A 14,034-nucleotide genomic window follows, 5' to 3' on the forward strand; every position below is an offset into this window, starting at 1 on the left:
TAGAGAGGTTGAGAATTGGTATTTGTGGACAAAGGGACATGCTAAGGAGTTTCCAAGAGATGGTACATTTGAGCGAAGTCGATTGGAGAGATTAGGACAAGAATTGAAAGCCAGGAAGCAACAGAATTTAACAGTAGACTGGCTTGCATTCCATTATTGGGATGTGGAATCCAGAAAATGGGAACAGCAAGAACGCATAACGGACCTAGAACTTAAAATAAAAAGAATACAGGATACATTGGAGGAGATAAATGCACAACTGCCCTCGAAAATAGGAATAAAAGTGACAGTTGTCCCATCTGATTCCCATTTGTCTCCCCAAAAAGAACAGTACAGATAATTTTTTCATGGTTCAGGAGATAACCAACGATCGCAGTGGCAGCCCAGGGATCCAGAGATGCAGCCCACCAATACAAGTGAGCAGGTGGGCAGATCAGGCAATGACAGAAACCGATGTTACAAGTGTGGAAATATGGGACACTGGAAACGATGGTGTCCATATTCAAATAGGAAGACTAGTTCATAGGACAAACCAAGATCAAGGGTACCAGTGTTTACCGGTACCTCAGATAACGATTAGGCCTTCATTGCTGTAGATCCCAAATGACGACTGGCCTCAACAGATTAAATCATTAGACCAACATAAATAACTGTTGATGCTTCTTGTGTCTGAAAAGTTTTCGGAGCAAGAATGATTTTTACTTTTTCCTTGTCAGCGAATTAATAATTAATTGATCAAATGCCCAAATTGGATATTTTTTTTGGAACATGAATTAAAAGATCCAGAATTAGAGTTCATTCTGGAAGCCTCATATTTGCCAATTATAAATGTGGTTTTAGGGAGCATTTTGGGCAAAACAATTTTTTTTTAAATTTACAAAAGTGTGGAACATTGCTTTGCAAATTTTTTGGAAACCAAGTGACAAGCATCACATGATCATCAGGTGGGAATTTTGGACTATTGTTTTGCATGATTGATAGGTCAGTGGTTGACTGACATGTAAATGGATGTATTGTCAAATTTGGATAAATTATTGTATGTGGGAACCGAAAGGGTAATTTCAATGTGACATTATAGGGGTTTTTCTAAGAATAAACTTTTTGTCTATTTGTGTATTAGCGTTTCTAAAATTAAAGGATAAATTTTACGAAATTGAAATAAAATTGACACCCATCTTGATCTGTTAATAATGGTTCCAACACAAACAAATATACATAATGCTTGGGTTTGTGTATGCTTGTGTGTCAATGTTTGTGTTTTTGTTTTTTTTGTGTGTCAATCTTACAAGATTGTTGAAACCGACAATGTGCTCATCTGGAAATAGATAGTTTCATGTGGATGGGATCGAATATCCAGAGAATTCATAAAATAAAATAGAAATATAATTTGATTATGAAAATTATCTCTTTTGTCAAGGGAGATGGAATATAAAGATTTGATGTGCTGGGTTATGAGCAGCCATTAATTAATAGTAAAATTGTGAGTCGTTTTGGGATTCCATTTTTGATAGAATTTATATGAGAATAAAAGCTATTCATGGATATGAGCTTCATAAAAAAATGAGGGAGTACAAAATTAGCCAAATTTGGAAGAGGTCTCACACTGACTTCCCAGAGTACTCTGCTCATGGATTTTTGACATATATAAACTTGACTTTTATCAGCATATAAATTGTGCTGTATGTATGGATGTGTCTTAGGCATAGATGATATGGGCATATAGTAAAGAAAATTTTGCTGAATTGAACTATTGTGAGTTTTAAAACGGAATGCAATGTGAATCTTAAAACCAAGGGGCAGACATGAACGCGCTGTTACGTTATTTAACCTCAGAACGCGATGTTACGTGTACCTGCAACATATTTGTTAATTTGGCACACCGATATTGGCATACTGGTGTCAGTAGTATTCACTAGTTGCATAGAAATGGATGAGCAACAGTTAAGGGGGTGGAAAACCACTTATTTGGATATTTTCTACAAAAGTAGGGGTTTCAATAAGTGGTAGCTGTACACATGGGATTCACCAAATGAAGTTATGGAGTTTAAACAAAGTTACTGGTAAACAGAAGGGGAATGGATAGTAAATAAATTCTTCGATGCTGGGTAAATTAAGTGAGATATTACAAAGACTTATAAGAGCTATTGTTCTTCCTTATAGTAGTGGAAAAATTAGATCCAACGTAATGAATCTATAAATGAATGTGATAGGGATAATATCCTCAATTTGTGTTAATTATTTGAATGTGGGTAAAGGAATTAATTTATCGTAGTGGATTGTTAACAGCAGCCTGAAATGTCCTGAGAGTGTGCATCCATGTAATCAGAAATCCCAGATTTGTTTTTAAAAAACAACATTTTGGTAGAGGTCTTATGTGGACGAGCACTTGCTTGGTAGATAAAAAGGTACTGCATGTTGGCAGTCACTTTTGCGGCCATTTAGGCCAAACAAATTGAGAGAAAATTGTAATTAAATACGTAATTTACAGATGGCTATTTGTAAAAGGGAATTTATTGAGATGGGAAACATTTTTCGAAGGTTTATTAAAGTGTTATAATATGACATTTGGCAAGGCAAACTATTGGATGGGGAAAAGTAGATCTGGTTATAGAATGAATTTGTGGACCCCTTGAAGTTAATTCTTTGAATCATTGTTTCACTAGCATTTTGAGTTCACATTGGAAATAGTTTGCTAGAGCTTTGGTTAAAACCTGATTGTGGTATTTTGGAACGAATTGATAAACCATGGGAGATTGATAAGAATAGAAACAAATATAGACCCAAAATAGAAAGATTTTATGATGATATGAATAATACCGAGATTAAATGATTGAATCAAGTAATGTTGCAAATGAGTACAGTAGAGTTAAGATGATGGCATCTATCTATAATTCCAGCAATCTCTGTGTGTCTGTGTGTCTGTGTGTCTGTGTGTCTGTGTGTCTGTGTGTCTGTGTGTTTGTCTGTGACCGCTGTTTCTCGACAACCACGGGTCCGATATACTTGAAACTTGCCAGGTATATTGCTGGGGACCCGAGGATGTGCCTTTTCAAGGTTTGTAATTAATCGGACAAGTACCTACCGAGCTATGTCCAAAAAACGCTTCAACCAATCAGAGAGCAGCGAGCTATCACGTGTGCCGAACCGTTAATGCAATGCAAGCGTTAATGCGTTAATGCAAGGCTTTTCTTTTTTTCCCTCTTCTCTTTCTACTTTTCCTTGCGATTAAATTGCAAACAGCCAAAATACGTTGGCGCTAATTGAATAATTGGCCATTAACACTAAAATAATCGTAACTGCGATATGCCAACTTCCGGACAGTGCAGCCTTCCATGTTGTTGTTGTTTGCAGCAGCTGTTTGCAGCAAGGCAAGGCTTTTCTTTTTTTCCCTCTTCTCTTTCTACTTTTCCTTGCGATTAAATTGCAAAAAGCCAAAATACGTTGGCGATAATTGAATAAATGGGCATTAATAGATAGATAGATAGATATGCGATATGCGAACTTCCGGACAGTGTGCGCGTTACGAGCTGACCGCCATTACGGTACGTAATTCGATTTCTTATGCGCATTATTTCTCCCAATTCAGTCAGAGCGAAGGGCGGAAGCGAAGAGCGTTGTTATTTTTTGTTTACGGGCGTACGGGCGGGGTAGAGCGTACGGGTAGCGTTTTTTTTTTTTTTGGGCAAGGAACGGGCACCCACGTACGGGCAATGCCCTAGTCTATCTATAATTCCAGTAATCTCTGTGTGTGTGTATGTGTGTATGTCTGTGTGTTTGTCTGTGACCGCTGTTTCTCGACAACCACGGGTCCGATATACTTGAAACTTGCCAGGTATATTGCTGGGGACCTGAGGATGTGCCTTTTCAAGGTTTCATATTAATCGGACAAGTAGTTACCGAGCTATGGCGATTTCTTTACCAAACTCAGCAAGCCGTTCGCTTTGGACCAAACCATTTCATGTAAATAGAGGGGGGGGATTGTCACCGTACTCGCAAGCCGTTCGCTTTGGACCAAACCATTTCATGTAAATAGAGGGGGGGGATTGTCACCGTACTCGCAAGCCGTTCGCTTTGGACCAAACCATTTCATGTAAATAGAGGGGGGGGATTGTCACCGTACTCGCAAGCCATTCGCTTTGGCTTTGCGAATGGACCAAACCATTTCATGTAAATAGAGGGGGGGGATATAATTTTAGATATATATATAGTACGGGCATGCCCTAGTAATGAAAATGTTATGAAATGCATCAGTTTTATCAGATCAGTGAACTCATATCACCATAAGTTACACTGTTAAAAAAAAGAAAAAGTTGGAGGACTATGATAACAAGTCAAGTGAATCCACTTGGATTCCGCCCAGGTTGGCACATGGAAATTATGATGTAGCATAATTATCATCTCGGGTCAAGATTTGAAATTATGCCATGGTTTTTGTAAAATTGCTACTAGTATTCACATTATGTACTTTCACCAAAACATACATCATCATAGAAACATACATAGAATTTGGGTCCTCTGGGTCATTTGGGTCCTCTGGGTCCTCTGGGTCATTTGGGTCCTCTGGGTCATTTGGGTCCTCTGGGTCATTTGGGTCCTCTGGGTCATTTGGGTCCTCTGGGTCATTTGGGTCCTCTGGGTCATTTGGGTCCTCTGGGTCATTTGGGTCCTCTGGGTCCTCTGGGTCATTTGGGTCCTCTGGGTCATTTGGGTCCTCTGGGTCATTTGGGTCCTCTGGGTCATTTGGGTCCTCTGGGTCATTTGGGTCCTCTGGGTCATTTTGGTCCTCTGGGTCATTTGGGTCCTCTGGGTCATTTGGGTCCTCTGGGTCATTTGGGTCCTCTGGGTCATTTGGGTCCTCTGGGTCATTTGGGTCCTCTGGGTCATTTGGGTCATTTGGGTCCTCTGGGTCATTTGGGTCCTCTGGGTCCTCTGGGTCCTCTGGGTCATTTGGGTCCTCTGGGTCATTTGGGTCCTCTGGGTCATTTGGGTCCTCTGGGTCATTTGGGTCATTTGGGTCCTCTGGGTCATTTGGGTCCTCTGGGTCATTTGGGTCCTCTGGGTCATTTGGGTCCTCTGGGTCATTTGGGTCCTCTGGGTCATTTGGGTCCTCTGGGTCATTTGGGTCCTCTGGGTCATTTGGGTCCTCTGGGTCATTTGGGTCCTCTGGGTCATTTGGGTCCTCTGGGTCATTTGGGTCATTTGGGTCCTCTGGGTCATTTGGGTCCTCTGGGTCATTTGGGTCCTCTGGGTCATTTGGGTCATTTGGGTCCTCTGGGTCATTTGGGTCCTCTGGGTCCTCTGGGTCATTTGGGTCCTCTGGGTCCTCTGGGTCATTTGGGTCATTTGGGTCCTCTGGGTCATTTGGGTCCTCTGGGTCATTTGGGTCCTCTGGGTCATTTGGGTCCTCTGGGTCATTTGGGTCCTCTGGGTCATTTGGGTCCTCTGGGTCATTTGGGTCCTCTGGGTCATTTGGGTCCTCTGGGTCATTTGGGTCCTCTGGGTCATTTGGGTCCTCTGGGTCATTTGGGTCATCTGGGTCATTTGGGTCCTCTGGGTCATTTGGGTCCTCTGGGTCATTTGGGTCATTTGGGTCCTCTGGGTCATTTGGGTCCTCTGGGTCATTTGGGTCCTCTGGGTCATTTGGGTCATTTGGGTCCTCTGGGTCATTTGGGTCCTCTGGGTCATTTGGGTCCTCTGGGTCATTTGGGTCCTCTGGGTCATTTGGGTCCTCTGGGTCATTTGGGTCCTCTGGGTCCTCTGGGTCATTTGGGTCCTCTGGGTCATTTGGGTCCTCTGGGTCATTTGGGTCCTCTGGGTCCTCTGGGTCCTCTGGGTCATTTGGGTCATTTGGGTCCTCTGGGTCATTTGGGTCCTCTGGGTCATTTGGGTCCTCTGGGTCATTTGGGTCCTCTGGGTCATTTGGGTCCTCTGGGTCATTTGGGTCCTCTGGGTCATTTGGGTCCTCTGGGTCATTTGGGTCATTTGGGTCCTCTGGGTCCTCTGGGTCATTTGGGTCCTCTGGGTCATTTGGGTCCTCTGGGTCATTTGGGTCCTCTGGGTCATTTGGGTCCTCTGGGTCATTTGGGTCCTCTGGGTCATTTGGGTCCTCTGGGTCATTTGGGTCCTCTGGGTCATTTGGGTCCTCTGGGTCATTTGGGTCCTCTGGGTCATTTGGGTCCTCTGGGTCATTTGGGTCCTCTGGGTCATTTGGGTCCTCTGGGTCATTTGGGTCCTCTGGGTCATTTGGGTCATTTGGGTCCTCTGGGTAATTTGGGTCCTCTGGGTCATTTGGGTCATTTGGGTCCTCTGGGTCATTTGGGTCCTCTGGGTCATTTGGGTCCTCTGGGTCATTTGGGTCCTCTGGGTCATTTGGGTCCTCTGGGTCCTCTGGGTCATTTGGGTCCTCTGGGTCATTTGGGTCATTTGGGTCCTCTGGGTCATTTGGGTCCTCTGGGTCATTTGGGTCCTCTGGGTCATTTGGGTCCTCTGGGTCATTTGGGTCCTATATTCCTATCCTATAACATATATATCTCCTATAACCTATCCTATAAATATAGATTTGATGACGTCATGTTTACACATCTGAGCGACAGAAATGAGCGACAGAAATGAGCGACAGAAATGGGTGACAGAAACTAGCTTCACTTTTGAGCGCCCGAAATTCCCAGGCAAACGCTATAACGCACCAGGTTTACAACCTGTGCGTTAATAATACATTATGCATAGTTTGCTTGTTTGCAAGATTTGTTGGGAATTAGATATTCCTGTTTGTGATTTTAATCATATACACTCATTATAAATGCATTTATTTCCTTGCAGTAGTGTTAAAATAACTGCATGAGTTTAATTTTCAAACGATATTGATTTGAAAGCGAATTTAAATGTTATTTTTAGTTTAGTAGTAAAATATATACCTGATTTGAATATTATTTGTGTGACGCATATAAATGAATATAACTTTTTGAATGTTTTAAGGAAAACAACAAATGGTTGAATGTGAAACTGTTATAAGAAATATATGATTAGTTAAAATATGGTGATTTTATGATAAGATGTACCCTATCTGATTCAGTGTGTGTGGAAAGCAGATTCAGATATGGCTGAGTAAAAGGATAAGATCAGATCACATCCCAAAAGGAGTGCTAACGGAATTGGGAAGAAGTTCGAGAAAGAACATTTGTGGCTAAAAATGAAGTTAATCTTGGCATACACCCTCCTTCTCAAAGAATGATGAAGACATACTCCTTTGTAAGATTGGAGATGGATGCTTACCTTCACCAAGGAAAATTTATGTGACCATTTGTCTGGATCACACTGCAACATATGGAAGAAAAGGCGATCACTTACTTTTGTTCGAATGCCTCGAACATTCATCACGTCAGCAATTGCAGGACGACGACATTTTACCTGCAACTTCTACGGGAGGCGGTGACGTGTGTCATTACTTCACCAACTTCCGGGGAGCCAGCATGGAGCTGCACGCGAACGGCTGTGCCTTTTCCTCCATAACAGCTTTGCACGATTCTGCTGGTTGCTCCTGGTATGGACCATGGACAACTTGAACGCCATCCCTGTTCCACATCTTGCTGGCCAATCAACATCACATCAACACTTGCTCCATACTCATGATGAGTGAGGAGGCAAGTCGACTATAAATGGATGAAGGAGTTGTTCAAATCTACTATGATTCACAGCAAGAGTGGCAAGGATGATACATGCAGAGCAGGGTCAGTTTATGACTCCGCCCAGCTATCACAACAGCGGAAAATCCTACGCGAAATAAGTGTAGGTGCTATGAAGACATCAGAAGAAAATGTTTCATATTTGAATTTCAAACACGAGTGATCAGCCTCTTCTCTTTTTCAAACAAAAAGTCAATATTTGTTTTGAAACAAAACGTATTGCCAAATGTTGCAGATGCTTTATTATTTTAAAATGGTGAATTGAAATCGTTGTGGTAAAGGTGAAGGGTTGTATGTTTTGTGCAATTGAATTGCATTATTAATATGGAAAGAGTCAATGAATAAAGAAAAGTTTTGTAATCAGATTCTTCCAGAATGACGGTGTATGCCTTAGGAAATTGGATTACCAAGTTTGTGGTTTGAATATTTAATAAGTTGATGTTTAGATTAATGGTTAATATAAACAAAAAGAAAAAATGAGGGATTGTGGAAGTACTGTATAGATAAATATATGTCATATTTGTTAGGGTGGTTGGATTGTACTGCAATGTAAAGGATCCTCAAGTCATGCAAGGAGGGGGTGCCAGGAGCTTGGAGCAAGCGGTCGGCCATCTGGGGAATAACCTTGTGACATTGGACAATGCAAGTGGAGGTAGAATGTTGACTTGGCTCAGAGTTAATTGTTCCAGATGTCCGAATGGCGCCGGGAAGGCTGGCGTTAAAGTGACCTTTGCATTCCACTGGAGCGAGATCAAAGGACAGGGTTCTATTTAACCAAGAACTGATCGAGAAACAAAAAAAACTGGACGGGGAATCCTCGGAGGAAGCAGGAACGAGAGAGAGCTGAACGTCGCGTCATGGTTGATTGTAATGTATAACTATATCTTCGTGAAACTGTTCGTTGCAAGAGATTAATAAATTTATATTTAACTTGAGTGAGTCTTATAGAGTTTTTGGCTGAGATGTGTCCAAGAGGTCACAACAAAGTTCTTTAACAGACCCCATAATCTAATCAATTAATATTTGCATCATTATACATAATTGTACCAAGTTTGACTTGGTTCCCTTCAGCCCTTCTTAAGTTATCTCGGTAATGAAAACCCATCACAGATGAACGGACGGACAAACAGCCGAAAAACATAATGCCTCTGGAGACTTCCCCTGCGGAGACATAAAATGGTACTTGGTGCTTCCTTGCTTGAGGCTCAGCATTTAAAAGGACTGAGCATGGACAAACAACCATATGTTGGCAACCATTGCACAGGCTTGATGGACCTAACAGCCTTCTCCTGCATCAAAGTTCCTCGTAATGTGCTACTAACAAGTTAAGTTGCTCGTCGTGCTGTCTGAGAGTAGTTGATCGCTATTGTTGACGCAAATATCTTAATACCCATCGTTAAATATGCTCATTCAAACCATGGTCTGAAAAATGTGTGAACATAGCAATAGAACAATGATTCATTCGTTAAACCCGTACAATTCTCCAATCAACAAATTAATTTATTAAAACCCTCCTAGGAAAGTTTAGCTTCTGAATTAATTAATTAATTAATTAAGGAACCAACTACTAACACCAAAAGTGCCAAAGGAATTTATTTCATTCCAAAATTGAGAGAGCAAGTCATATTGTTATATTGTTGGGGGTCATATGGGTTGGGGGTCATATGGGTTGGGGGTCATATTGTTGGGGGTTATATTGTTGGGGGTCATATTGTTGGGGTTGGGGGTCATATTGTTGGGGGTCATATTGTTGGGTGTTTGTGCCAACAGGACTCACAAACGTATCTGTTGGCAACACAAACTAACTGAACAGAAAGATAATAGTCTGACCAGTTGAGGATTCTTAAACGTGGCCAGTAAGTCTCTTAGCCTGTTCGTAACCACAAAACCTCCATTTCTTTTCCACCACCGCATCACCTGCCACCCACTCGTGGCTGAATAAGCACGGCAGAGAGCAGAGGAGGCTGTCCAACTCACCGGATGTGACCTTACAGGAAGCAAAAGAGATGAGGGCAGGGTGGACACAACGTTGTAAAGACCACACGATCAAGCGTTGAGAAAAGCAGAAGAGGAGGGCAAAGGTTGAGCAAATGGGAGGGTTTAAAGGGCACAGGTGGTGATGGTCGGTTGAGGGGAGGTTCACCTTTGCTTTCAGGTTGAGCAAATAAGCACGCAGACTCTCAGCACTTGCCCCGCTTGGGTGAATTTGCAGAAAGCCTACTGCGAGACCTGTTCCAAAAACATGTTTTTCAGGTGAAATGATGAGCAACGTAACCCGAAATCATTTACTTTCATCTTTTATCCATCAAAACAAAGACCAAAATCAAAGCTTCGTGGCTCATTACCTTTTCACATAAAACAAAAACATAAAACGTACTTACCTATCCATCTCCGCAGTCTTAGTCTAAATACACCTGTTGTGATTCTAATGAATTACACAAAAAACATTTTATTTTCATATCAAAAAAAAAAACTTTTTCCACTGCCGTCAGGTTTCAAGAGCTGCACAAATGAAGTAAATGTCAGAAAGTCTTTGTATTGGCAGAAATAACTTTCCTTCCCCTCTTATTCTTGCCAAATGGCTAATGGCTACTTTTATTTCCTCCTCAGGTGTATATTCTACAGGAAGTGTTAAAAGCAATGGTATCTTTCTACAAAGGGGATACAACTGCTTTTAATTGCTCTTGAAGTTTAGGTTCAATTACAACACTTCATCACGACGGTTCTTAGTAGTCCCCTACTGGTTTCAACGGACGGGACTAAAGGTCTGCTCTCCAACTGTCTGTCCGTCCATCCTACCTGTGGCATTCCAAACTATGTGATTAATATCACATCAGTGGGGGACATCTATATCCTCAAACACGTCCGTGAAGTTGGTTCATGCTCTGATCATTACATTTTGAACAAGAATGGCAGAACACACGAGACTGTAGACAACAAACACAGGGGCAATACCCCTGGTGCTCACCTGGTAGAATAAACAGTATACTGCGCTGACTAAAGGTATTTTCAACTAATTTCAATGGTTTATAGAAAATCATAAGACTTTAAACAAACAAACAAAATAATACCTATTTTGGGGGGCAATCCCCACCTCCCCCCTCCACCTCCAACCCCGTATACCTCCTCAGACCCCAATTTTACTAATGCCGTGAACAAACATTGATACATCGCAGGAGATGAAGGCTTTGGTGAAGTTTCATCGAAATTGTGTGTGTAGTTTCTGAGAAGAAAGCAAATACCTATTTTGGGGGTCAAACCTGGACCCACTTTGGCCACCCGTTGACCTCCTTAGACTTCGATTTTCTTAGTGCTGTAAACAAACTTCGGTACATCATGGGGGATGAAGGTTGTGGTCAAGTTTCATCGAAATAGTTTGTGTAGTTTCAGAGAAAAAAGCAAATTCCTATTTTGGGGGTCAAACCTGGATCCACTTTGACCTCCGGTAGACCCCCTTAGACCCACATTTTTTAATGCCGTGGACAAACTTTAGTCACAACACAACAAATATCATTTGGTCAGAATCCTTTCAGCTGTTTCGGAGAAAAAGTTGCAAGTGTTTACGGACGGACGGACGACGAGCCATCGCCTAAGCTCCCCGAACTTCGTTCCAGGTGAGCTAAAAAGCAAACGTGATTTTGGAAACTCATTCTCAGCTTTGTGCAGATGCAGTGCACTTACCTCAGACATCCAGTCTGGGTTGGTTTCCAGACCTGATGATAAACTGTCAAAATGGTGCTTCGCAGGTGGGGAGTTATGTTACAGACTGCAAGTCCCTCAGATGGATGTTAAGCTGGGTGTCCTGTCTGCTGGCATCAATTGGTGGACGTTAAACGTCCCAGGGTATTATTAAATTGTGATATGCGAAGAGGAGGTGAGCTATCTTCAGCACTCTGAACAAATTAGAAATTCCGCCCAAACTCTCTCGCCAACACACACTGTGTAAGTGTGCCAATACTCCTAATGTTACTCGAGAGAGTCCTTCCTTCATCCTGCCTGGATTAAAAATAGACTGATGTGAAGGTCAATTTAAAGGCTCCTTTAAAAAATCATGTTTATTATTTTATTTGTTTAACATTATCTTAGATTGCTAAAAGGATTACCAACAGTTTTGGGACCTCAACTGGAACTCAACAACCTCAACAACCGCAAATGCTTTTCCCTCCCCTCAACCGACCATCACCACCTGTGCCCTTTAAACCCTCCCATTTGCTCAACCTTTGCCCTCCTCTTCTGCTTTTCTCAACGCTTGATCAGGTGGTCTTTACAACGTTGTGTCCACCCTGGCTTCATCTCTTTTGCTTCCTGTAAGGTCACATCTGGTGAGTTGGACAGCCTCCTCTGGTCTCTGCCGTGCTTATTCAGCCACGAGTGGGTGGCAGGTGATGCGGTGGTGGAGAAGAAATTGAGGTTTTGTGGTTACGAACAGGCTAAGAGATTGTTCTTAGTCATGAGAGAGACCACAGGCCACGTTTAAGAATCCTCAACTGGTCAGACTATTATCTTTCTGTTCAGTTAGTTTGTGTTGCCAACAGATACGTTTGTGAGTCCTGTTGGCACAAACACCCAACAATATGACCCCCAACCCATATGACCCCCAACAATATAACAAAATGACTTGCTCTCTCAATTTTGGAATGAAATAAATTCCTTTGGCACTTTTGGTGTTAGTAGTTGGTTCCTTAATCAATTAATTTATTTATTCAGAAGCTAAACTTTCCTAGGAGGGTTTTAATAAATTAATTTGTTGATTCGAGAATTGTACGGGTTTAACTGCGGTCTGCTCTCGGGCTGAACGTGCTGGGGCGGCCTGGCCTGAACAAGTTGGCAGTTGTTTGGAATCTTCTCCACTTGCAGATGATCTTCCGGACAGTCGAATGATTGATTTCAAATTGTTTGGAGATCTTTTTTTAAATCCTTCCCAGACTCGTAGGCATCTATAACCTTCTTTCTAAAGGCATCAGAGAGCTCTTTTGATCTGGGCATGGTGACGCCGCACACTTCAACAACAAAGAGCAAACCAAACTAAATGTCTGAGGTTTAAATAAGACAGGTTCCTCCAAGATCCTCTCTGACGATGTTCTAATCATTTGCACCTGAGCTGGTGCACCTGATTCTAATTTTAGGTATTTGAAGTAGTGATAATTGTAGGGGTGTACTTACTTTTTCCACATGCGAAATTTGCATTTATGTTTATTTAAATTATACAATTGACTACAAAATGTAAATGTTTCATGATATTTGTTATATTATATCACCTTTATCTATCAATATTGTTGAAATGAAGATCAAATAGCTATATGTTGAAATATGTTGAAAAAGTCAAAACTTTACATGGGGTGTACTTACTTTTTCACGTGACTGTATATATTGTTGTGGATTTGAGAATTGTGTTTTTTTGTGTGTAAATATCATCCTCCGTGTTGTGTGTAAAGGTCAAAGGTCGTCCCTTAGTTAGTCTATATACAATCACATAGCAAATCATAGATTTCCCTTTTCAGTAGTTATCTCCTTATTATGTGTATTAGTTTAAGGCTCTGTCTTCCATTAATTGACACTGCATTACACCGAAGTGAAATAAGGTAGAATCCCCTGAAATATCCCCATGGCCTCCGAAAACCTGCCAGCAAGGCGGCGTTCGCCGCTGCTGCTTTGGGGTTGTGTTCTTCGCCGCAAGACTCCATTAGCCACGAGGTAATCTCGGAGAAGAAAGGCGTGTCTCCACCTCGTCATAGAGGGGAGGAGTGAGCCAGCCCCGAACAACCAACCAAGTACAAGGGGTTTGGCTTGAGAGGGCGGGGAGAGAACGCTCGAGGAGGTTCACGAAGGTTCGGAGGTGTGGTCAATATAACCCGCGGCGGGACGCCCCCACCTCAGATGGGATGGGAAGAGATGAGATGAGCTTTGAGTCCACCACGCAGCTTTGACTCCACCACGCAGCTTTGACTCCACCATGCAGCTTCGACCCGCTGCTAAGCGGGAACCAGATATCGGTGGCATCGGTGGCCGTCGAAGTCCAGCCCGACGTCCCGTGCGGGATTAAGCACCGGCCAGCGTCCAGCTGAACCTTCCTCTCCCTCCAGCCATCCACCTCCTGCCATTCCTGTCATCATCCCCCGTGTAAGTGTGCTTGTAGTCTGTCTTTTGTCTTGTCCCTGGGTTTAAGTAAGACTGCCATAGGTAAGCTAGTAGGCACTAGGCACTGTGTCCTACTGTGTGTAGGTAGGTAGGCACTGTGTCCTTCTGGTCCGTCCCTCTTTCTGTCATTATTTTCTTATCTTTCCATTCTCCTTGGTTTCTTTTTGACTTGTAAATGACTGTATATATTGGTACCAACCTCCTGACCCCCTCC

General features: G+C 42.4%; 1 protein-coding gene across 3 annotated transcripts in view; it reads right to left on the reverse strand.

The window, feature by feature from the left end:
- Positions 1-9,257: 9,257 nt before the first annotated feature.
- LOC137425352 (uncharacterized) overlaps positions 9,258-14,034 on the reverse strand; it is a 97,968-nt gene continuing 93,191 nt past the window's right edge. For all 3 annotated transcript variants that reach the window (XM_068113689.2, XM_068113690.2, XM_068113691.2), the window contains 2 exons: positions 9,826-9,911; positions 9,258-9,669 (listed from right to left, as the gene is read on the reverse strand). In XM_068113689.2, coding sequence (XP_067969790.2) covers positions 9,526-9,669; positions 9,826-9,911 — 230 coding nt within the window. In that variant the 3' untranslated portion in view covers positions 9,258-9,525. The remainder of the gene's footprint in view (positions 9,670-9,825; positions 9,912-14,034) is intronic.

This window comes from Myxine glutinosa, chromosome 4 (assembly GCF_964187855.1).
Source record: "Myxine glutinosa chromosome 4, kmMyxGlut1.1, whole genome shotgun sequence".
NCBI classification, from domain to species: Eukaryota; Metazoa; Chordata; class Myxini; order Myxiniformes; family Myxinidae; genus Myxine; species Myxine glutinosa.